The sequence below is a fragment of the Macaca thibetana genome, chromosome 6 (genome assembly GCF_024542745.1).
Source record: "Macaca thibetana thibetana isolate TM-01 chromosome 6, ASM2454274v1, whole genome shotgun sequence".
NCBI lineage: Eukaryota > Metazoa > Chordata > Mammalia > Primates > Cercopithecidae > Macaca > Macaca thibetana.
Window position 1 is genome coordinate 86,601,326 of NC_065583.1, and position 24,709 is coordinate 86,626,034.

At 38.0% G+C, this 24,709-nt stretch overlaps 1 protein-coding gene across 13 annotated transcripts in view; it reads left to right on the forward strand.

Moving 5' to 3' along the window:
- The window catches only part of MCTP1 (multiple C2 and transmembrane domain containing 1), a 594,209-nt gene that overhangs the window by 383,140 nt on the left and 186,360 nt on the right, over positions 1 to 24,709 (forward strand). For all 13 annotated transcript variants that reach the window (XM_050794290.1, XM_050794291.1, XM_050794293.1 and 10 more), the window contains 3 exons: positions 2,739 to 2,909; positions 6,480 to 6,610; positions 21,458 to 21,644. In XM_050794290.1, coding sequence (XP_050650247.1) covers positions 2,739 to 2,909; positions 6,480 to 6,610; positions 21,458 to 21,644 — 489 coding nt within the window. The remainder of the gene's footprint in view (positions 1 to 2,738; positions 2,910 to 6,479; positions 6,611 to 21,457; positions 21,645 to 24,709) is intronic.

The following is a 24,709-nucleotide window of genomic DNA, read 5'->3' on the forward strand; positions in this document are numbered from 1 at the left end:
AAAAAAAAAGATAATAAAAAATAAAAAAATAAAAACCAGAAAACAAAACGAAAGGAGGATCAAGCAAGAAAAGCACTATTTTAGACATGGCACTATTAAAGAAACTTACTTCGCCTTGCTAATTGAAGACGCTGTGTAACCTAACTTGTACCCAACTACTATTTGACTGCTTCTACAGAGCACATAGAAAAATGGCATTAAGTATATTCTTCAACAAGCTGAAATATTATAAATATAAACACAGGTGGTCATATAATAGAAAAGTAAAAGGCAGTTTCATAAATTAGCCATGTGCTCACCACTTAACTGGAGAGTATCCTTTGAAAACATTTTGTTTAAATCATGATTACATTTTAACCTATGAGAGAATCTCCACCCTAAACACTTGTATTGGGGAAGCTCAGGAATAAAGATGAGAAATATTGGGGTTCTAGTCACACATCTACCATTTATGAGCACAACCACTCTGAGTTCCATCAGTAAAATGGGGCTAAGAAGCCTTGCCTTCTGACCTCATGGGGTTTTTGTGGGAACCAAACGTTGTGATATAGACAAGTACATTTTTAAATTCTAAAGCTCTGTATTAGTTGGCAGCTATTAACTCCTTGATCTTTTCTAAAATAATTACTTCTTCTTGCTTGCTACAACATTTGTTTTCTTTGGTTCCTCCTTTGCTATTCATATTCCTTAAAAAAGTTTCCAGTCCAAAGTTTAAAACCCGATTCCCTAGAGTCTGCTGTTAGAGGCAGCAGAAGTGGTCAAACCAAGCAGTCATACACCAAAATCTGTGACTGGATTATATAATAATAAGTTGCATGAAATCTTAGAACTAAAACAAAGACCTTAGCCATAACTGGGTGCAACAAATTCTAAACAATTACTTTCATCTGAGAAATCCTCTGTTCATCAAAATCCAATGTGGAAATTCAATATATGGAACAGACGGGAGCAGTGGGGCTCCAGCTGAAGGGGGCATGGAGTTCTGCAGAACTTGTAGGTGCTCCATGAATTCTCCTTTACACTTCAGATCACATTTGAATGCTGCTTTTGAAGCTCACAGGGATGAAGAGTGTGTAGACAAAGGTCTGCATTGATATTCATAGGGCAGAGCCACCAGGCAAGGTTCAAAATGTGCTGTGTTCAACAAGGCAGGAAAATATGCAATGGGATTTTCAAAGATTTTCATTGAAATGTTCAAGTATTAGAAGTATTATCTTTTGGAGAATGTAGTTTTCATTTTCCTAATAGAAGCACTGTGAAATGATGACGATAAAAATACCGATGGCGTTGCTCTGGTATGGAAAAAGGTAGGAAGTCAAAGTGGGAGGGAGAGTTATACAAAATAGACTGTAACTTTGTAACATTAATGTAGACAGGATTAGGTAGAAAGTAATGCTAATCCATAATTTAGAAGTGTACTTTGAGGTTGAGAGGAACGTCGAATTTCTTCATGAAATGACTATAAGTAGAAAAAATATGTTTGATAATATGAAAGAAACCATTTTTATAGTACTGCTTGATGTTGAATCCAGATTGAAGATGTTTTCACATTTAGTTACTTTCTATGGCTTGTTTTATGTCCTTTTTAGTTTAAAGAGATTATATGGCCATTTTTAGTAGACTTGCCAATTTTAATAAAAGTCTAAGCCAGGTGTGGTGGCTCATGCCTATAATCCCAGCACTTTGGGAGTCTGAGGCAGGAGGATCACTTGAAGCTAGGAGTTCAAAGCTGCAGTGAGCTATGATCACGCCACTGCACTCCAGCCTGGTCAAGCAAGCAAGACCCTTTCTCTAAAAACAAAACCAAACAAATGAAATGAAAATAAAAACTAAAAATTAGCTGGGTGCAGTGGTGCATGCCTGAGGCTGCTACTTGGGAGGCTGATATAGGAGGATCACTTGAGCCCAAGAGTTTGAGGTTATAGTCAGCTATGTCCACACCCCTGCACTCCAGCCTGAGTGACAGAGCAAGACTCTGTTTCTAAACAAACAAACAAACAAAAGAATATTAAAAGTAATTAAAGAAAACGTTCAGATACTAAAATGTAAAATAAATCCAGAAACATACTTGCCAATATAAATCACAGTGTAACTTTAAACATTTTAAATATTTGTGATGAAAGTTTTAGGTATAAGCAAGACATCTTAGATGGGCGTATTGATTTTGTTTTCTATTTTGTGGTAACTTAAATTGTCCTTTAGTAATCTGAAGCTCAATAATCTCCAAATGTGGCAAGAAAGAAGTTTTTAAACTATCTGAATAGCACTTGCAACTAATCTTCCAATTAAAAACCACCCCTAAAATATGTTTATAACATAAACAAAGAGATCTTCAAAAACCACAAATAGTTTAAAAATTAAATACCACAGTATGAATGAGGCCTTTGATATTTCTAACATTTATTGTATATATATTTTGGTATAAGCCTATTTGGCACACATGCAAATATTCTCTGATATTCTTGAAGTATCTACATCATATAATCTTAAGAATTGAAAAGCTAGGCTGTATTTTGAACACTCAACTCTTTTACATAACAAATTTATCATGAGATGATAGTTTCATAATTTATTAATTTTATAATTAACAAACAATAATTCATAATTATTTTAATTTTAAAAATTATAATTGTCTATCCTTTATTTTTTGAAGAATCATAACAGGAGAAAAGGTAATGCCAAAATGAGGTATTTGGGTTTAAAACACAATAACCTAACTCAATTTCATTTGCCAAAAGTTTCAGACCCAAAGTTTACGCCTATCAGACCTACACAGAAAATCACATCTTTGGAGAGGAATAGTCAGCATCACCTTGATTGAAGGGAGAGACCTCAAGGCCATGGATTCCAATGGGTTGAGCGATCCCTACGTGAAGTTCCGGCTTGGGCATCAGAAGTACAAGAGCAAGGTAACCATATCTCTGTTGTATTCCTGTCAATATTTGGAAGGCGTTGATTGGTTAATAGCCCTGGTTTAGGAGATGAAACCACTAGATAATTTTTTAAATGCTTAACAAACTTTTTTAAACAACATGTCAGCAAACAAGACCAATAATTGTATAGCATTTTTTCATTCAGGTACTAGGTGACCTCACGTAAACTACTTGTCTGTGTCCCAATTTCTTCATCTACAACATAGGAATAATAGTTGGAACTATCTCCTGGCATAGCTCTGAGGATTAAAACAGTAACAGCCACCCAGAAAACACATAGTTCATGCCTGGCACATAAAGTACTCAGAGTGTGGCTTTTTTTTTCTTTTTTTTGATGGAGTCTCACTCTGTCACCAGGCTGGAGCGTGGAGTGCAGTGGCACGATCTTGGCTCACTGCAACTTCCGCCTACTGGGTTCAAGCAATTCTTCTGTCTCAGCCTCCCGAGTAGCTGGGACTGCAGGTGTGCACCACCACGCCCAGCTAATTTTTGTATTCTTAGTAGAGACAGCATTTCACTATGTTGCCCAGGATGGTCTCAATCTCCTGACCTCGTGATCCACCTGCCTCAGCCTCCCAAGAGTGTAGCTTTTAACATTATTACAACTAGTGCTAATATCAGTATTACAAATAGCATTATTTTACATGCCATAAAAATCTTCATACATTACTCTTAGACACTTTATCCAACCTGAATTGTACCAATGCAAATAGCAAATTTTAAAATTTATTAGAACAAATTGCTTTGTCTCTCCATATCTTAGTTTTCCCATCTGTAAAAATGAGAGTTAAAATAATGCCTACCTAACAGAGTTACTGAGATTAAATGAATCTACGTTAGTTATGCATTTAAAGGGCTTAGAATACTTCCTTGTCCATAATGACTCAGCAAATGAAAATAGCAGAAGAGGAAGAGTAACGACAGTAGTAAGAAAGATATCATATAGTATCAATTATATTAGCAGTAATAATATATTAAACAATAATATTAGTGATATAAGTAATAATGAATAAGGGTCTAGTACTCATAGCTATATTTTTGGCACATATCTTATGTATTAGTTCATTCTCACACTTCTATAAAGAACTACCTGAGACTGGGTTACTTATGAAGAAAAGAGGTTTAACTGACTCACAGTTCTGCAAGCTGTACAGGAAGCATGGCTGGGAGGCCTCAGGAAACTTACAATCATGGCAGAAGGCAAAGTGGAATCAAGCATGTCTTTCTATGGCAGAGCGAGAGAGAGTGAAAAGGGAAGCGCCACACACCTTTAAACAACCAGATGTTGTGAGAACGCATTCACTATCGTGAGAACAGCAAGGGAGAATCCAGCCCCATGATTCAGTCATCTCCCACTAGGCCCCTCCTCCAACATGTGGGGATTGCAATACAACATGAGATTTTGGTTGATACACAGAACCAAACCATATCATCTTATCTCTGTTTTAATGAACTATGTCCTCTTTATTGGTCAGTTTTTACAGCTGTTATTCATAGACAGCTTAGGACAACTGATCATATCCATCTTGTATTAAAGATCACATTCCATTCCGATGGGCATTTATTCACCTTAGTGTCATAATTTCTATAGATTTTTGATAAACAGCCTGCTTAGGTCCCTTCCAGCCCAGGAAGTTTTCACTAGTACTTAAGGTAGTTTAGAAATATCACAGAGCCCATCATTAGCAGGCAGTGAGTACTGCTAGCAGGCTGGCTGGAGTGCCCACATGGAAAGGGAAGGCATTATATCTGACCTGAAGGAAATCATATAGGGAAGGCAATCCTAAAAGAGAAAAATGGAAATTTAGTCTGTTTAAGGCCAGATAAGTAAAGACAGACCACACCCCAAAATACCATAGGAGTTCATCTGAGCCTGATTATAAGACATTTAAATTATCATAGCCTTCATTCAGTGCCATTTTTTTTCTGCCATGGGGCTTAATAACATATATTAAAGTAGCTACTGATTCCAAAAATAGGTACCTATGACCACTTCTGTCTTGTCCTTTCTTAGTTAGCACCATTTCCATGTTCTACTAGGCTTCAAACATTACTTATTTTTATAGTTCTGCTCTTTAGGTATGAAATATGAAACCCAGCAATGGACATGTGTCTCTCTTTGCTCTTTCTTTCCTTGATCTATTGCTGATTAATTTCAGATTATGAACTTTAAAAATTGTGATTCATTTGCATTACCTTTGCATATAACATACTTCATTGCTTTCAAACTTTACATCTGAAGATCTGTCTGCCATACATTGAAAAGAGAAAAGGCCACTTCATGCCTTCCTGCTAAAAAGAAAGAACAAGGAAACAAATATGAATGTTGTTTAACCCAGTGGTGAATGGAATTTTAAAATTCCGTTCCTATCAATATAGGTTACTTTGTTCATTGATTCTACTGTACAAGATGACTTATCTGAATACTTGAAGTTACAGAATTACATTTCAGATACCTTTCTTGTATATGCAACACAAAGAGTATATCCACATATATGTATGCATACATATATACTCATGTATATTCATTTATTATTTCGCAAACATTTTTCGCATATGGTTTTAGGGGAAGAGTCCTGAAGCTTTTTTTTTTTTTTTTGAGACAGAGTCTCGCTGTGTCGCCAGGCTGGAGTGCAGTGGCACAATCTTGGCTCACTGCAACCTCCGCCTCCCAGGTTCAAGCAATTCTCCTGCCTCAGCCTCCCCAGTAGCTGGGACTACAGGCAAGTGCCATCATGCCCAGCTAATTTTTGTACTTTTAATAGAGACGGGGTTGCACCATGTTGGCCAGAATGGTCTTGATCTCTTGACCTCGTGATCCGCCCACCTTGGCCTCACAAAGTGCTGGGATTACAGGCGTGAGTCACCGTACCCAGCCGAGTTCTGAAGCTTTAATCAAAGACTTTGAGTTAGTGTCTAAATGCTAAAACATACTGACCTTAGGTGTGTCACTTAAACTCTAGGTCTCAGCTTATCCATCTATAACATGAGATACTACATCAGTGCTGTAAGTCTAAGATAAAAGTTTGACCACCCAAAAGCTACTTGCTTTTTTGTCCTACTCTCACAGAAATTCACTGTGTGTTTTTCATGTACTCAAGTCAGTATTCCAATGTGTATGGCAAGTAAGAAAAAAAACACTCTGAAAATCCTCATCCTCTTTTATTATGAGATGACTGACTATGAGTTATATTTTAATGTATTAACTATGATTATGTAAAATATTGCTAGTATCTGAGTGAGCTATTTCTTTCATAGATTATTACCTCTTATACATAGTTTATATATCTTATCTGCTACTTAAGATAATCAAAGGATATCTTTTGATTTTCGGTACACATCCATTAAGGTCCATTCAGGTACTACTCAGTAAGGATGCTGGAGATCGAATGAGTCATTTCCATTATTTCTGTAATCTTTTTTTCAAATAGCACACAGCATGCTTTTCTAGATACTATAGTACCAAGAGTTTGATTTAGTGTCTCAGGTTGAAGTTTTTTTTTTTAAAGCTGCTAGCAATATGACAATAATGATTTTTTTTTCCAGATTATGCCAAAAACGTTGAATCCTCAGTGGAGGGAACAATTTGATTTTCACCTTTATGAAGAAAGAGGAGGAATCATTGATATCACTGCATGGGACAAAGATGCTGGGAAAAGGGATGATTTTATTGGCAGGTTTGTGCAATTTGTAACTTTTGGTTCATCCCTAGAGCATTTTTATTAAAAGAATATTTGCTGTAAGCCTGTTATTGTAAATGATCTTTACCGTTTTGAAGAAGGGGACTTTACCATGGTAGGGCAATGCTCGGATGAACTGAAAAATAGATTCAAAAATTGACCAGTAGGTGGCGGTTTTGGCCAGTTGATGGACACGGGCTATCTGAATTTGATATCCGTGAATTTTCTCCAGATGTCAAAGTTATGGGAGTTGAAAAAGAGGAATTTCATCTGATATAAGATACATAAAGGAACAAAGAGCATATTCATAGTCTGTAAAGTGATCTAAAATAATATTTATTTTCATAAAGCATACTATCACCATAAAATGCATTATTTTCTACAGCGCCCTACAAAGTAGACAATACTTGTAATCTCCTTGGAGTTCATAAATCCATAAAGAGTTCCCAAGTTTTAGTGTAGGAAGCATGTAAGTGAGGCAGATCCATGTTAATCTGATAACACAGTAAAGAAAGGAGTATTTTGAGGCTTACATGACATTTTTCCACAAAGTCAGGGTTATTTTGAGTGACCACTTGAATCATATGAATTGTTTTCTTATTTTAAAGCCTATGTTTATATTTTTTGATAGTAATATATGTGTCTTTGTAGCAAAACACATTGAAACATGCCAATATTGAAATAAAGTGTGGTGTACCGAAAAAATTGTTAATTTTTTAAATTAAAAAAAAATTCTTTCCTCACTGTAGCTTACATGAAATTCCAAGTCTTTAAACATATAGCCTGAAGAAAATTTATACATCCTAAGAGTAAAATAAATTATACTCTGGAGAAGTAAGAACAGGAATCCAGTCCAACATATTTGTCTCTTGATTTTTTTATGATGCAGTTATATATGTATCGTCTTCTTCATAGGATTATATAGTGAGCGGTCAAAAATGAGCTTCAGGCAGCCTTTACTATTTTACTTGTAAAGTGAACCTGGAAAACACCACCATAATCTAATACTACATTACATTTCAAGCCTTTTTAAAGCACAGGCCTTTATTGCACATGTTTTTCCCTTAATTAAAACACTATTTTCAGAGTTTAATTCTTAAAGTTTTATCTTATTCTCTTTGGGATATACCACATCTGTTAATACATTAAATGCATTTCATTATAATTATATATCTAAGATTCTGTCTCCCTCAATAGGCCATGAGCTCTTTCGAGCAGGTACTAGGTAGCTATTCCTCAAATGATGAGTTCATTTTCTTTGGTTATAATAACATTAGTTATATTTGGTGACCACAAGTTAATCAGAATGATGGGCATGTGTAACTTGCTACCTCTACCTTATTTCTTTGTATTCAAACTTTATTATCTTGGTAAAGTAATGAAGATTATGCTGTAAATATACTGTCTTCCTGTATTTCTAGGTATATATTACATTCCTTCATATCCCTTCTTCTCTCTATTTTTTTGTATAATGACAGATGTTCTTTTATATATTTTTTTCCTTTGGTAAGAATTTTCCAATTTAAAAACTGAAAATTCTCAGGCCAATTGGGACTGATCATTTTCTTTTCCTCACTTAATAACATTATGAGTTCTTCAAGGGCAGACATGGTTGACAGAGGGGTGGACCTAACTATCTCACTTCACCTTGTTCCTAAAGGTTTTTCATATTTTGGCTAATTTTTGAGAAAACAGTGACAAATTGCTGGATGGAAGATCAGAGGGATTGTTCCAGATGCCTGTGGAGGCTTGAAAAAGAGAAGTCTATTTTCGGTCATATACCAAACTTAATTGCCTATGAAAGCAAATTAAGCCCAAAAGGCTAGAGTGAAATGAGCACAGGTATAGACAAGACAGCTCTGGAGTAGTGGTTTATACTGGTTTACACAATGAAAGGAATGAGTGTTGAATTTTGAGGTACTGAAAGATGGACAATAGAAACATGTTGCACACTCCTAAATTAGCAAGGTTGCCTTTTGCAGAAATAACTGTGATGCATCATCATTTCAAATCTTTTTGATATCCAGATAGCACTGAAAACTCTAGGTCTCTAACTTGACGCTTGTTAAATTGTTCTTTAAAAGCATCCTGCCGCTGAAAAGCAACATATTATTATACCTAAGTATCAGGCAACTGTGTTTATTTATTTGAAACTTTCATGGAAACAGTGGAGATAATACAGATTATAATAGAATTACTTAATTCCTAGAATAGTTTCAAAGACAATTGACTTACTTTCCAATTAAATTTGAGTACTCCGGGTAAAGTAACAGTCATAAAACTGTCATCATAATCTTCTGTCCTCTTTTGCAAGCTCTCACTGCAACATTCTGTGTCTGTGTTAATTTTGAAAGTAGAGACTATTCTAGGAATTTGCTGGAGGCTTGTGAGTAAGTTTAAAGTTGGCCATAGAGGGTGATACTATTCCTTTGATGGCTAGTAACATTTTTTAAGGGTACTGTCTAAACTGAGTCCCAAATTTGAGAACACTTGTATGGATTACATTATCTATATAAACGAGTTTATTATGCTATGGTTTATAATTGTCTATTTTATTTTCCATTTTTGGTGATATATAATGATTTTTATAATATATTTTGTAAATGCAAACTCAATAACAGAGTTTGTTTGTTTCATAATATTTAATAAGAACAAGAGTAGCTATGAATGAAAGAGCCACTTGCAAATCTGGAGTGTCAAAGAGTTAAAACTATTTTAGTACTGAACTTTACCCACTTCCATTCTTTAGTTTTTGTTTTTGTTTTTGTTTTTGAGACAGGGTCTGGATCTGTCATCCAGGCTGGAGTGCAGTGGTGTGATCTCGGCTCACTGCAACCTCCACCTCCTGGGCTCAAGCAATCCTCCCACCTCAGCCTCCCGAGTAGCTGGGACCACAGGCATGCACCACCATGCCTGGCTAATTTTTGTATTTTTGGTAGAGGCAGCGTTTTGCCATGCTGCCAAGGCTGGTCTCAAACACCTGAACTCAAACAATCCACTGGCATCGGCCTCCTAAAGTGCTGGGATTAACAGGTGTGAGCCATTGCGCCCAGCTCCAACTTCCATTCTTACTTGAACTAATATAGTCAGGCATTTGCCCCTAGCAATCCACCAAAACTGCTCCTGTCAATGTCACCCAAGCCCACCACGTTGTTCAATTCAATGACCAGTTTTCAACCTTCGTCTAACCTGCCCCAGCAGCAGTGCTGTATTTAGCTGACCGCTTCCTTACTTTGAAACACATTTTTCACTTGCCTCCCAGGACAACGCATACTCCTTGTTTTTTTCTTACCTCACTGCATGCTCCTTCTTGTCTCCTTTGCAGGTGTTTCCTCATCCCCTCATGTAGTTCTGGAAAGCCTCAGAGCTCACTCTTTGGGCATCTTCTTCATCTGTACTGGCTCCCATGGTGACTTCATCCATTCACAAGAGCCCAGCTCCACTCCATAACTCTTCTCTGCATTCCAGATTCCTGTATTGCACTGCCTGCTTGATATCACTATGTGGAAGTCTAATAGGTTTCTCCAGTTTAGAATGTGCAAAGCTAAACTTCTAACCTCCAGTCCCAAACCTCTTTCTGACTTCTGCTCTTCCTTCAGGCTTCTCTTATTTGTCGCTAACACCAAAAATCGTGGAACCATGTTTGATTCCTTTCTTTCTCTCACTCTCATCAAATCAATCAGCAACCTGATAATTTTTCTTCAAAACATATTGAGGATTCTCGGCCTCTCATCATCTCTATCATTATCATTGTAGTCGAAGCTACCATCAACTTTCTTATGGACAATAGCAACAGCCTCCTGTTCTTCCTTCCACACTTCCCCTCCCACAACAGTCTGTTTCCAATTAGCAGCCAGAGTAATATTTCTAAAACAAAAATGAAGTAACTTAACTCCTCTGTTCCAAACCCTTTAATTGTTTTGCATTGTAATCTAGGGAAAACCGAAGTCCCTTCAGTGGCCTATAAGACTTTGCACAATCTGGCCTTGTTGCTTGTCTACCATGAACTTCTGCTATTCTGCCTCTCCCCGTCCTTCATTCACTTTCAGCCAGCTGGCCTCTCTGCTGTTCCTCAAGGCATACCAGACACCCTCCCATCTCAGGACCTTTCCCTCTATCTAACTTTCTTCAGGGATCCACTCACCTGCCTTGCTGCTTCATCTTCTTTAGATCTGTGCACCAATGTCTCATCAGGGAGGTATCCATACCAAGCCTATTTAAAATTGAACCTGCTTTTCTTGGCATCCCATTCCGCTATTCTGCTCTGTTTTTCTCCATTAAAGCAGCCACCATATGGCAAACTATGCATCTCATTTATGTTATCATTTATTTTCCCTCATTAGAAGGTAAGCTCCACAAGGGCAGGGATTTTTTGAGTGTTTTGTTCACTGCAACATACTCCATACCTAAGCAAGTATCTGGCACCAAGCACGCAGCAAATATTTCCTGGGTTTGAATATAAATCCCTGAAGCTTGATTTAACACTGGAAATTATGGCTTTTGTCAGACAAATGCTGATCTGACACCAGGCATTAATTGAAAGGCAATTAGAACAACATGACTTAGTTGAAGGTAAGAAAGTTTCAGTGTAATTGTGGAAAGATGATTGAATATAATGCAAAAGAGAATAATGAATTAGTTAAAGTATAAAAGTGTCTGAACAATCTTTATACTTCAGTAATAATAAATGGCTATGTTTGGGGAAAAAGTAGGCTGTACATTTACCAAGACACTTACTGTAACTTTTCATCATCATGATATCTACAGAGCTATCTGGTTGTAAAACTTTACCCAAAAGTAAATTTACCATAAATGGAAAGAAACAATAATAATAATGCTTTACAACCTACAGGGCCCTATTATACACATTAGCTCAACACTCTGGGGTAGCAGGGATGGTTCATATTATACCAGTTTTGCAGATGCAAATAGTGAGGCTGAGGGCAGTGAAGAGGTTGCTCAGCCAGTGGGGTGATTGATCTGAGGCTCAAATCCAGAGTTTCCTTACTCTAAAGCTCATGCTTATTTCACCACACTCTTGTATTCAGCTTGTTGTCCCGGAGCCATGGGGTGCTCAGTAAAATGCCAAGTACTCGGTAAACCAACTTAGGTGATGCACACCATATTGCAAGTTTGAACGACAAATTTTACCTGTCACTGAACTACAGTTTTCAAGTGAAGGTGAAATAATGTTAATCTGCATGTAATTATTTAACTTTCTGATCACCTGCATTTTGGCAGGCAAGACGGACTGCCCCCTTTACGATAATCAGCTAATAAATCCCCATGATTGTTACACTTTTATGCAGAGCAGTAATGTGAACAAATTGACTGCTGACAGCTGCGGTAAATTGCCAAGAATGAGTGCTGTCAGAGAACAAGTTGTTTTTCTGAACGTGCAGAATAAGTAAATCCTGTGTCATGCAATTTTATTCAGTTGGAGTTATTTGCCATCCAATATAGAAAGATTTACAGCATTATTTATTAGTGTGCAAAATGCTTGTTTATCTTTAAAGTGGTGTTGATTTGGGGTACATATATTTTAGGTTGGTGAATTGCTACTGACTTTGTTGCATTGTTCTAAGGGCCTGGGCATTTGGTGCTACCCGTGACAACCAAATGCTACCAATGTAAACTTGAGTCAAGGGCTTAAGTTTAACAAAATTCTTATTAATGGTATATGATAAGAAAAAAGTATTCTGAACTGGTAAGTTCTGGGGGAAGAACAAATGCTTTCAAAATCTACAGCCATAAAAATAAATCTATGGCTCTCTCTACTGCTGAGGAGAAGAGAAAGTGAGCTGTTTAGATGCACACGAATGTGCGTTCAAGTTCAGTGTGGCAAATGAGGAAAATAGCCTTTGACTTTGGATAAAAACCAAACTAATGTTTTCTTAAGGTTGAAAGTCAATGCATTTGAGCATTTGACACTCCATAGATTCTGATTTGGAATGTTTTTTATTTGTGACACCAAAACTATAATGCTTCTTTTACTTTCTACATAAATAAGAGCAGGAGAAATCCTACTGCATTATTAATCTGAAAGCACAAGGACAGCTAGCCAGAAAATTCTAAAAGGAAGAGAGGATTTTTTTTAAAAATAAAATCATTGTATTTTACTATTTTTTTTAAACTAATGATTGAGTGAAATAGTTCATTAGGGACACAGGCAATATTTAAATAAAGAATGGAGTTTGTCGTTGATTTTTGTATTGGTTTTTCATAAACTCAACTTAAACAAAATATATTAGGATTTTAATCCCTTTTCTTGCATGAGTTACTGTTTGTTCATCTAAAGATTTTCTCAGAAAGGCTGTACTGATTGTAATATTTTTAAAATAATTGGCAAAGTTCTCAAAGACAGTTTCCATACACTGCTGTAGGTACAGTGTGTAGTTTACCTTCACGTCAGTGAATAGGGAATTATAGAAGTTTGCAGAAGTATACCCAGATAAAGCAATCTCCCCAGAGACAGTTGAACAGTGACAACTTCTAACAACAGAAAGGCAATAACAGCATTTAGCGTTTTGTAATGTCAGAGAGAGAGTAAAAACCTTTGGAGAGTCATGGAACTTGAAAACACTTCAGCAGCTACATATGGAATCTTTTTAGTGCAAACATTTCAAAGAGTCATGTATTATATTAATTTATAAGATGTTATATTATGCAAATGTAAAGTAGTTCTCATATATTAAGAAATCTCAAAAAGCTTCATACATGTATTATTCAATTTGATAAAAATTAAGTAAACTTGTGCTTTTTAAAAGCCCCCCCTCATAGAGGCATGTCTTCCCATTCTGAGTGTTTTATGTTTAAATGTTTTGCTAGCCATGATGGCTTCAAAATCTCTTTAGTTAGTACTTTAAGGCATAATATATACTTACACGTTCATTGTTGAAGAGAGCTGATGGAAATTTCCTCTTGATAATTTTGGATTGTTTTGGCAGATCCCTTGCCGGATCTGATTCTAGCACCGTTGCTTTGTGAGCCATAACGGGGCTGACATAGAGCTCAAGTGGAGTAGAAGTGTCGGCTCGGCAGATTCTTGTTTATCATTGCTGTTCACTTGTGCTTGCTTAATTAGCGTTATCTTCTATCCACAGTTCCTTTGGTGGGATCTTTTAAAGCCAATTGTCCATTTTGTGAGGATTAGTTTAGTTAAAATTAGATTATATAATCTCTAAATCCACTTAATAGGTCATGTATGAACTGCAATTCAGGAAAGGCGAGTGAGCCCCGAAGGGTGCCACCATCGACCCCTTCGTGTTAGCCATGCAGCTCCTATGCCTCCCTCAAAATACTTGAGGCCTGTGTGACTTAGCTGATGTATGAGCCACCTGTATTCATGTGAGTATTAGATATTGATGAGGCTTGATTTCTGTCTTATTTTTAAGGTAAAAAATAATTGCAAATGGTTCTAACATGTACTTTCTATACCCCAGGGGACTCATACGAACACACCCAGGGTGCTAATCACAAGACTGTTTCATCTGGGAAGGAATGTTGTGGGTCACTGGTTCAGAGACAGCAGATGGAAAGGCAGGGGAGAAAAACGGTGATCAGAACGCTGAGATTTTTCTCCTTGAAGTTTTAGAGGATAACATCACCATATAAAGATGATGACTGTTCCTTTCACGTGCTTAAATAGTTCAAATGTATATAGTTTTTTGTTTGTTTGTTTGTTTGTTTTTTAAATGCAGAGAACTTCAAGCTCTGATATGGAAGTCAGGAAACATGGTTCAAGTTCTTGCTATCACTTAATTTTTCTAAGTCTTATTTTTTCCTGTCTCCGAGGTACCATCCCTGACAGTGAGAGTGAGAAAGAAAGAACATGAGGCAGGGACTACGAGGAAGCATTTGTAGAATGAGGGAAAGTAGCTCTAAAATTGATATGGTTTGGCTGTGTGTCTCCACCCAAATCTCATCTTGAATTGTGGCTCCCATAATTCCCATTGTTGTGGGAGGGACCCGGTGGAAGGTAATTGAATCATGCGGGTGGGTCTTTGCCATGTTGTCCTTGTGATAGTGAATTAGTCTCGTGAGATCTGATGGTTTTATAAAGGGGAGTTCCCCTGAACATGCCTTCTTGCCTGCCAACATATAAGACATAACTTTGCTCCTCATGCACCTTCCATCATGATTGTGAGGCCTCCCCAGCCATGTGGAACTGTGAGTCAATTAAACCTGTTTCCTTTATAAATTATCCAGTGTTGGGTATGTTTTTATTAGCAGCATGAGAACAGACTAATACAAAAATCTCTTTTAGATTCGAGTCTGTTCTGGTTATTCTGTTGATTCATTAATTGATGAGTTGAATTTGATGCAGATCGCTTGAATTTTCAAATATCAAACTAAGGCAAATGTGATAGTATAACTAGATAACACATTTACATAGCACTTTCAACTTTTCAAAATACTTTTTCATCCATGATTCCTGTGTTCTTACAATTCTTTGCAAAGAGAAGGCATGTTTTTTTTAAAATTTCCGTTCAATAAATGAGGAAAGCTGAAGTATGAAGAGTTTAAGTGACTTGCTTAATATCACAATACTAATGAATAATTGGGATTTATTAAAACTTCAGTTTTCTGAACCCCCAGCCATGGACTCTGAAGTCAAATAACTTTCTTCAAAGTAACACAGAATCTATGCTCATTCTGAAGTAAGGATCTGAGAACGTGAAGGTTTAGAAGGGGTTGAATCTCCAAATCTAAGCGGACCTAAGACATAAACACTTAATGAATAGTTAATGAATGAATGAATTAATGAGTGAGTGAAATAAGTATTGGGGAGAAGTCAAACCACTTCCTAGGAAGACAATATAGAAGTGGTAGAATGAGCACATTACACACTAGCACTGGCTCTGCCACTGTCAAGCATTGTCACCGAGGGTAAATTATTGGCCTCTCTGAGCCTCCATTTCCTTGTGCATAGTACTTTAATACTTACAGTGCACCAGCTGTATTCCAGTTGCTGTGCCATACGCTGAGAATAAGACATTGTTCCTGCCCTCGAGGCATTTCAGGGTATTGAGAAAGACAGCTCCAAGTTATTTCAATGAGAATTGGTAAAAATTAGACATGTAAAGATGAGATACATCATCTCAGGCTGAGGGCATGCCTTGTCCAAACATAAAGAAACAGGTGCATTCTAATATGGATGTTGGGAGGATTATAAGGCTTCTGGAATGATAAGTTGTAAGAGAGAATGCATTAGCAAGTGACACATAAGCTGATGGTAATTCATGGAGGGTACTGTTGACTGGCTAAGGATATATTGTAAATAGTACAAAGCCAGGGAGGGACATGGTCAAGTTTGTGTTGTAGACATCCATACGGAGAGGGTTGGACTGTAGCAATGGTTTTTGCCTTGGGCCAGTTTCTCGAGAAAAATGGAGCATGAGGCAGTGATTGAGTGCTGGTACTTTATTAGGAGGTACCATCCCAGACAGTGAGAGTGAGAAAGAAAGAACTAGGGAATACTAGTATTCCCTAGTATTTCTAGGGAATACTAGGAAGCAATGAAAGGAAGTATGTTCATGGGTTGGTCACTGTTCCTGGTATTTCAGAGATATAGCTGGCTGCTTAGCAGGTGCATCCATATGGCCACATGTGCACAGGCCATGTGGAGAATTACATTTTGGCATAGTTTGTGAAAGGGAAGAGGAGAGGGACATTGTCTTCCCATCTCCTATTACATTGATCACAGTTCACCCTACAAGGAGATAACTTCTGCATTGTTTCATGCAGCTTCCTTGGCAGTTGATCTGGGAGCCAGATACAATCTTCACAGTGCAGAAGTGCAGAAGTGGCTTTAGAAGTGGCTTTAGAAGTGCAGAAGTGACTTTGGAAGTCAGAAACTCAAAGTATATGGCAGCTAGGCCTGAATGCACCTTGGCAGAAAAGGGGAGTGCCTAGCTCTTTTGGGATAGTGAAAGATCAGCCAGCCCTAGGTGGGAGACCCATGAGGACCCAGGCATGGGTTTGGGATGAAGAGCAGCCCTTTGGGGAGGCACAGCCATAGGAGCAGCTGAGGCAAAGCGAACAGCTGAGGACTCAGGAGACCATGGCTCCTGGAGAGCCTAGGGAGCTATGTAAGCTGTGTCAGGTAAGTTTTCAAACCACAGATACCAACCCTCAATAAAAAACAGATGTCAGGGGAGCTGCTCTGTGAACCAAAGAGGATAATCTACACCCCTTTTTCCCACACTGCCACCCATAGTGGCCTCTGAGGCACACCCTACTGCTCTTTGCAATACAGTCTGAAATTAGATGAGATGAGATGAGATGCCTTCTTACACCAACATTCAGAAGTTTTTTTAGCAATACATCTGAGGAATAATATTTCACTGCCTATAAGATAATTTTGTTTTCTTAGCTTTTTGATTTGTGGAATTGCAAAGAAAGGAAGATGCAGCAAATGTAAACACAGAGCTACAACAAATTGTGGAATTTGAGGGTTTGAGAATTTAAAGTTCATCTGCACATGAGAAAACTGAAATTCAAGAGGATAAGTTATCTTGAAAGAGGTCACATGACTAATTAATGTAAGACTGAGGTCTAGAACCAAGGGAATCTGACTCCCAAACCCGAGATCTTTTCTCTGTGTATGTATCTGTGAACATGTATTTGGAGTTCATAAATTTGTTTTGATGCTCTTTCGATTTTGCGTTTTTATCTTGATAACATTATAAAACCATTACTGTATGCCTATCCTGAACCATCTGGATGGCCGCTTATTACTTCTATATTCAAACGGTAGTGAAACCTCCCTTTGTTCAGGACATAACAGTACCAGTGAGCCAAATACAGAAGAATCTACCCCATAGCAACTAGTACTGTGTTCACATTGCACTAGACCATGTTGTAAGAGTTCCATCCTTGAACACATTTGTTCAAAAGTTATGATGTGAGAGTAGCAAATGCTTTTTCCCCACCCAATTCCAGCAACAATTTGATTTGATACCCATCAGTGAAGCTTTAAGTTTATCCTCAAGCTAACAAGAAAACTTTGCTTAGTTCTAGGTGATACTTCATTTAAAATGGCATCTTACTCTCGAGTAGAATATTTAGATAAATAAGAGATCCGAATAACCTTAACTAGCACAAAGAACCTTAAAGTCATTAAATACTCTCTTGTCTGATATATTTATGAAAACGGACATTCTCTACATTGGAATTATTAAAGTCAAAATTCTGAAACACTGAATATAGCACAGGACCTGAGATAAACTATTTCTATGAGTACACCCAATACTAAAATTTTAGTTGTTACAGAAAAGCATAATATTCCCTATAAATTTATATTGTTAATTTAAATTTATTTCATAGTTTCAAAATTCAATTTATAAATTTTTCTTAATCATCACATAAGAACAATAATTTATAGCTTTCTTCTCTGGTTTATATATATTTTTAAAGCATAAAAATAACATATTTTCATACTTGGAAACTGAGATAATTCTTTCTGTTAAAAATAAGTCCAGGCACAAAGAGGGGAACAACAGACACTGGGGTCTCCTTGAGGGCAGAGTTTGGGAGGAGGGAGAAGATCAGAAAAAGTAACTATTGAGTACTAGGCTTAGTACCTGGGTGACAAAATAATCTGTACAAGACCCTGTGACAGGAGAGTTTACCTATATTACAAACCTGTACATGTGCCCACCAAAACCTAAAATAAAGGTTTGAGGGAAAAAAGTCAGCTGGGTGTGGTGGCTCATACCTGTAATCCCAGCACTTTGGGAGGCCAAGGTGGGTGGATCAGGAGTTTGACACTAACCTGGTCAACATGGTGAACCCTAGCTCTACTAAAAATACAAAAAAAAAAAAAAAAAAAAAAAAAGGTAAGTGTGGTGGTGGGCACCTGTAATCCCAGTTATTTGGGAGGCTGAGACACGAGAATCGCTTGAACCCAGGAGACAGAGGTTACAGTGAATTGAGATCATGCCACTGCACTCCAGCCTGGGTGACAGTATAAGACTCTGCTGGACTTGGGTGTGGTGGCTCGTTCAGCACTTTAGAATGCTGAACCGGGTGGACTGCTTGAGCCCAGGAGTTCAAGAGCAGCCTGGGCAACATGACAAAACTCCATCTCTACAAAAAATACCAAAAAAAAAAAAAAAAAAATCAGCCAGGCCTGGTGGCTGGCACCTGTAGTCCCAGCTTCCTGGAGGCTGAGGTGGGAAGAATCACCCGAGCTGGGGAGGTCAATGCTGCAGTGGGCCATGATCATGATCGCACCACTGCACTCCAACCTAGGCAACAGAGTAAGACCTGGTCTCGAAAAAATTAAAATAAAAATAAAAAAGCCCAGATATTACCCAGTTTGAGAAGCACTGTTAACAGTGCTTCTTCCTGGGATGCATGATTACTTAGAGTGGTGGAGAAAAGCCTAGATCTTGGATTCCAGAGTCCTAGGTTCAAGTGGACTCCGATAATAACTAACCATATGTCTCACCTCCGTCATGTACCCTCCCTGGCCTCAGTTTTCTCATTGGTAAATTAAGGAGACGGCAAGAATCACGAATCTGGCCGGGCGCGGTGGCTCAAGCCTGTAATCCAAGCACTTTGGGAGGCCGAGACGGGCGAATCACGAGGTCAGGAGATCCAGATCATCCTGGCTAACACGGTGAAACCCCGTCTCTACTAAAAAAATACAAAAAACTAGCCGGGCGAGGTGGTGGGCGCCTGTAGTCCCAGCTACTCGGGAGGCTGAGGCAGGAGAATGGCATAAACCCGGGAGGCGGAGCTTGCAGTGAGCTGAGATCAGGCCACTGCACTCCAAGCCTGGGCGACAGAGCCAGACTCCAAGAATCACGAATCCTTCTGCCTACTGGAGCAAGGTAGAATAATTAAGTGAAATAGGCCAGTATGGGGAACAGTAACTAATTCAGAGGACATTTACCTTGTATTTAAAAATATTTATATTCAAACCTTTTTTAGCACAAGCAAAACAACAAATCTATGGATCAGATTCCGTCTGAAAACTGCCAGTTTGCAAAGCCTAACTTATATAATCTTGAGAGCAGCTTCCCCACCCGTAAAGCATTAAATGCAATGACTAATATAAATTAAGAGAAACCAACATCTATATGATCAGTACAAAGTGGTGGTGGGCATAGAAGAAAATCCTTCAGAAGACATCAATGTGTTTTAGTGTTTTAAGAGTGCCTCAGCTTCATATAAAAAAGGAAGGGACCGGGAAATGCATGATCAAAGTGAGTGGAAAAAAAGAAACAACAAAGTAAGCGAAAGACTTTTTTTGGTTCCAACTGTATCCAACCAAAAATATTGCCTGAATTATAGTCTCTCGTCAATTCTCTAGTAGTATACTCTCTATCCAAGTCAGAGTTACAAACTGTGGGCCCAGCAGTGTGTCAGGTGCTGGAAAGATCTCTAAAGATAATACCTTTTTTTTTTTAATTAGAGAATGTGTTTGAATGGTTGTTTTCCACTGTAAAAATTTTTAACCTCAATTTGTTCCAGGTGTTATTGATAAGAACTCAATTCCAATTAAAATTAAAATATGAGATAAGGGATGTGATATGTTTTTTCACCCTTCAGAGTTTGAGGAGACAGCACAAGAGTACCTTGGAATGGGTATTGTGATAGCAGAAACAGTGCAGTTATTTGACATATATTCTAACTTCAGGAAGATGTTTCCAGACTTGTACAGACTCTAATCTCTCAATTTCTCAATAGTTAGCATTTAGTACACACAGACTTTCTGCCACTGACCAGGGCATTGCTTATTGTTTTCCTTTCTTACATCAATATTCCTCTTCCTCCCATTTGTATCTAGTCCCAGACATCCCTCATATTAACCAATGGGCAAAAATAAAAGGCCTATTGAAATATTGGACTTCGGTTCAATATCTGCGATCACTCTTGCTAAAGAGATGTTTGAACTCAACTATAAGCTTTGAAACACTGTCCATAGGAGTTTAGTTTAAAAGCAGAACCATAAATACCAAATAGAGTGAGGAATAAGAAACAGCAAGAGTTTAATCTGTCTCTGACCACCCAGTTTATGGTAGGTTACCACATTTATTCTTATAATTGGCTATTTCCTGTTTTAAATGCCTTTTACTCGTGCCTGCCACCTTTCTCAGTTTATTAGCCTTGTGGTCACCACATTACCTTTCTCTTCAAAATCAATTGACATTTTTATGAAAAGCGTTTTCAAGGTATTAGCTCTGAGAGAGTGGCATACAGAGCATGCACTGCCACATTAGAAAGTCCCTCTTAGCACAACTCAGGTGCATAACACTCGAGCTATTATGTTTTAAGGAGATTTATGTGTTTTTATTTAGATTTATACAGTGTACTGTGAATATATTGGCATGATTTTAAAAAATGTAAAACGTATGGCATCACAATGGTACATATTCTATTCACCGCTTAATAACATTTATGAATGAGGGGGAAACATCCATTTTTTAAAAGTAACACAAAAATTCAGAATTTTGGTTGTTGGTCTCTCTAGATAGCTCACATCATTTTTCTATAAGCAAAGCCCCAGTGACCTAATTCCTTAGGCCACCTAGAGATAGGAAGTCCTTACCACTTTATGAATACCGTGACAGTGAGTAATAGTAGAATTTCAGATTAGCATAGTTTTTGTATCTTACAGGAAATAAACAATTACAGACCCTATGATAATTAGGGTCTGAATTTTGTTAAGAAAGTCAGCTGACTTGAAAGGTGTTTTCTTCCAGTGGTCCAAATAATATTTCTATTGATTTATTTTTCATAGAGCTCTGAACAGCTGTTTGATATGGCAAAAAAAAAAAAAAAAAACCAAAAAACAAAAAAGGCCACTTGCTGATTCAAAACATTTGTCTCTAGGTGCCAGGTCGACCTGTCAGCCCTCAGTAGGGAACAGACGCACAAGCTGGAGTTGCAGCTGGAAGAGGGTGAGGGACACCTGGTGCTGCTGGTCACTCTGACAGCATCAGCCACAGTCAGCATCTCTGACCTCTCCGTCAACTCCCTGGAGGACCAGAAGGAACGAGAGGAGATATTAAAGAGATATGTACGTATGTAACCCTCCTCCTTCTAGAGTCACATGTGACTAGAAGAGGTTGTAAACAATTTACCAGGAGGGACAGAAGTACTTCTGAGAAGCTGTCTGATGGAAGAATTGGCACAAGTAAAAAGCAGAGTGAAAATAAATGCCACCCAGACCTTTGCAGAAGCACTTGCATTACCCACCCAAGTCTTCTAGAGACTTGATCTTCTCTAGAATCTCTTCCAGAGCAAATTCTGGATTCTGAGATTTTACTCAATGATTTTATCATGCAGGGATGCTGCCCATAAAGGAAGGCCAGGTTTACATAACATGACTTTAAAATTAATTTATTGATTCTTTGTAGCTGCAATTAAAATTTCTTTGTCTTTCCAAGTTTGAGATGGAGTTAATGGTACTTACGGTAATTAGTACCTTGGTAACTAAAGAGTATTCACAGGAGTGATTTTTATTTCCAGCTGCTCAGGAAAGCCTCACTTCATTTCTTTAATTTTTTTAATTGAATGTGAAATCGAATTAAAGGAAGGCTCCTTCTTTTTGATCGAATGTGGAACGATAGTATGGAATAGTGAATCACTAAAATGACTACCCTACTCAAATTTTACCAAACTGAAATATTCACAACCAAATCTTACTATTTCCCAGCATCCTCCCACTGGACATTTCCCACCATGTAGTTTTCTTGAATCAACAGAGAGGGGAGCTCTTACTCCACCATTCTCTCTCAATGGAGGTTTGAAAAAGTAAATGCCTTAGTACCCATGAAGCTGGGAAAAAAAGCTTTTCCACTTAAAATGACAAAGCTTGTATTGTACAGTGCCGCCAGGTGTTTAGAAGGCTCCTCTAGACACTCAGCCATGAAACCAAGCTCCGACTAACAAAGAACCACTTTTTTTTGGACTTTAAAATATTCCTATTTGCTGACTGACATCCTTTCAATAACTGAATTTAATAAAGATGTACCTTATCAGGCTGTGCAGATAACATGAAGTGCTGGTACTAATGCTCTACAATATTCTTCAAACAGATTAGCAGGATGTGCGCTTCAGCAAATTTATTCTGGCTATCTCCACTGAATCAGCTGTCTGCTAATGCTTGTACAACTCATCCACCAATGGTGTTATCATAAACAGTTTAATAGAGGTGACTTAGCAAGGCTAAATAGTATATATTTTTAAACTACCTAAGAGCCTAAGATATTGTGTGACATCTTCTCATATATAATTGCAATTATGAAGATGATTTTACATTGTGGTATCCACCAAAACATATTCTTCTGTTACCAGAAGTGAGCCTCGTGAATTACAACAATTTTAATGGAGTTAATCAGTATATTAATATAAAAATTCTTCTAGGCATTACAATACTATAGTTGATGAATTAATATTTTGATATTATCCCATATATTAAGGGATATTGCTGCCTAGGTAATTAGAAGTAATCCACCTATTATTAATTTTTTTTCTTTTTACTGGATGACTGAATGGCAACTGGCCATTTCCATTCAGAATTTGAGTATTTGTTTCCATGTCTTTTTTCAATAAAATGTAAAATATTATGCAGACGTTTGACTTAATTCTCACATTGTATTCTGCTCAATATATTAAAAAACGAACCATGTTTAAACATACTTTTTTTTCAGCCTTGATTTTCAGGCAGAGGCCTATACCTCCCTCTAGAGACATACCTGCTGCTAAGCCACTATGTGCAACATAGCACATCTGTTATATTTACTCATAGCCATGAAAGGACAAAGAGCCGTGGATCAGGCTTCAGTGTGTTTCCTTTTTATAACAAGGATCATGAAATGAATGAATGAATGGCACATCACATCTGAAATATCATTTGTTTTGGAGAAACATATAATGGAGGTTGTTTAGAGAATTATTTCTATATTTTCCTGCAAGAACATGTGTATTTTTTTTTTTTTTTTTTTTGAGACGGAGTCTCACGCTGTTGCCCAGGCTGGAGTGCAGTGGCGCGATCTCGGCTCACTGCAAGCTCCGCCTCCCGGGTTCCCGCCATTCTCCTGCCTCAGCCTCCTGAGTAGCTGGGACTACAGGCGCCCGCCACCGCGCCCGGCTAATTTTTTGTATTTTTAGTAGAGACGGGGTTTCACTGTGGTCTCGATCTCCTGACCTTGTGATCCGCCCGCCTCGGCCTCCCAAAGTGCTGGGATTACAGGCTTGAGCCACCGCGCCCGGCCGAACATGTGTATTTTTAAAAGTTGAGGTCAAACTTGGGAGTTTGACACTGGTCACTGTCAGGGGAGCAGATGAATTGCCCCCACTCTGATATGAAGCAGCCCTAAACAAAGCCCTCCATTGCTGCTGTTTAGCTGTTCATTGCTGAGGATTGAAGTCCCACAAAGTAAACAAACATCACTCTGTGAGCCATTTTTTGATCATCACATTCTGAGAAGATGGCTAATTCCATTTTTTTTTTTTTTCCTCTTTTAGGGGGAGGAAATGAGGGAAGGTCAATAGGGGGCGGGTAGTAATGGGTAGTAGACCAAGAGCAATTGTATGACCTTTCAGAACGGGTATGCTGAACCCTTGCTCCCCCTTGTCACAGTTTAAAAACCAGAGGAGCTAGTTTAGAGAAGAAGTTGTTAGCATTCCATTTTTATTATGACATTTCACAGTCATCTGATTTAATGTCCCTTGACCGGATTGTCCACCGTGAGACGATGGGCTTGAAATGTTATTTAGAGCATTGATAAAAGGTGAGCGGTTCTAAGATGACAGCGAGTCATAAGGCTGGTGGTGTGACATTAATTTTCTCCATAACAGAGATGGAATAAGACGTCACGGTGACAAGCTGTCAATCAGCTCTGGCCCCTCAGAGCATCTCGATGCCATAGGATGGGGTATTGCCTCTCCCGTAATAGAGCTGAACTGAGATGCTCTCCCTGACAGCTGCTGCAGTCATAGAGAAAATATATTATACAGCCTTTCATTAAAAAAATAAAGAGGACTCCTCTCCAGAGCATTTCAATCTTTTCCCATCTATTGAGGGCTGAAAGGATTCACAGCAAATCATAGATTCCTCTGCTATGGAAATTTCTGGCT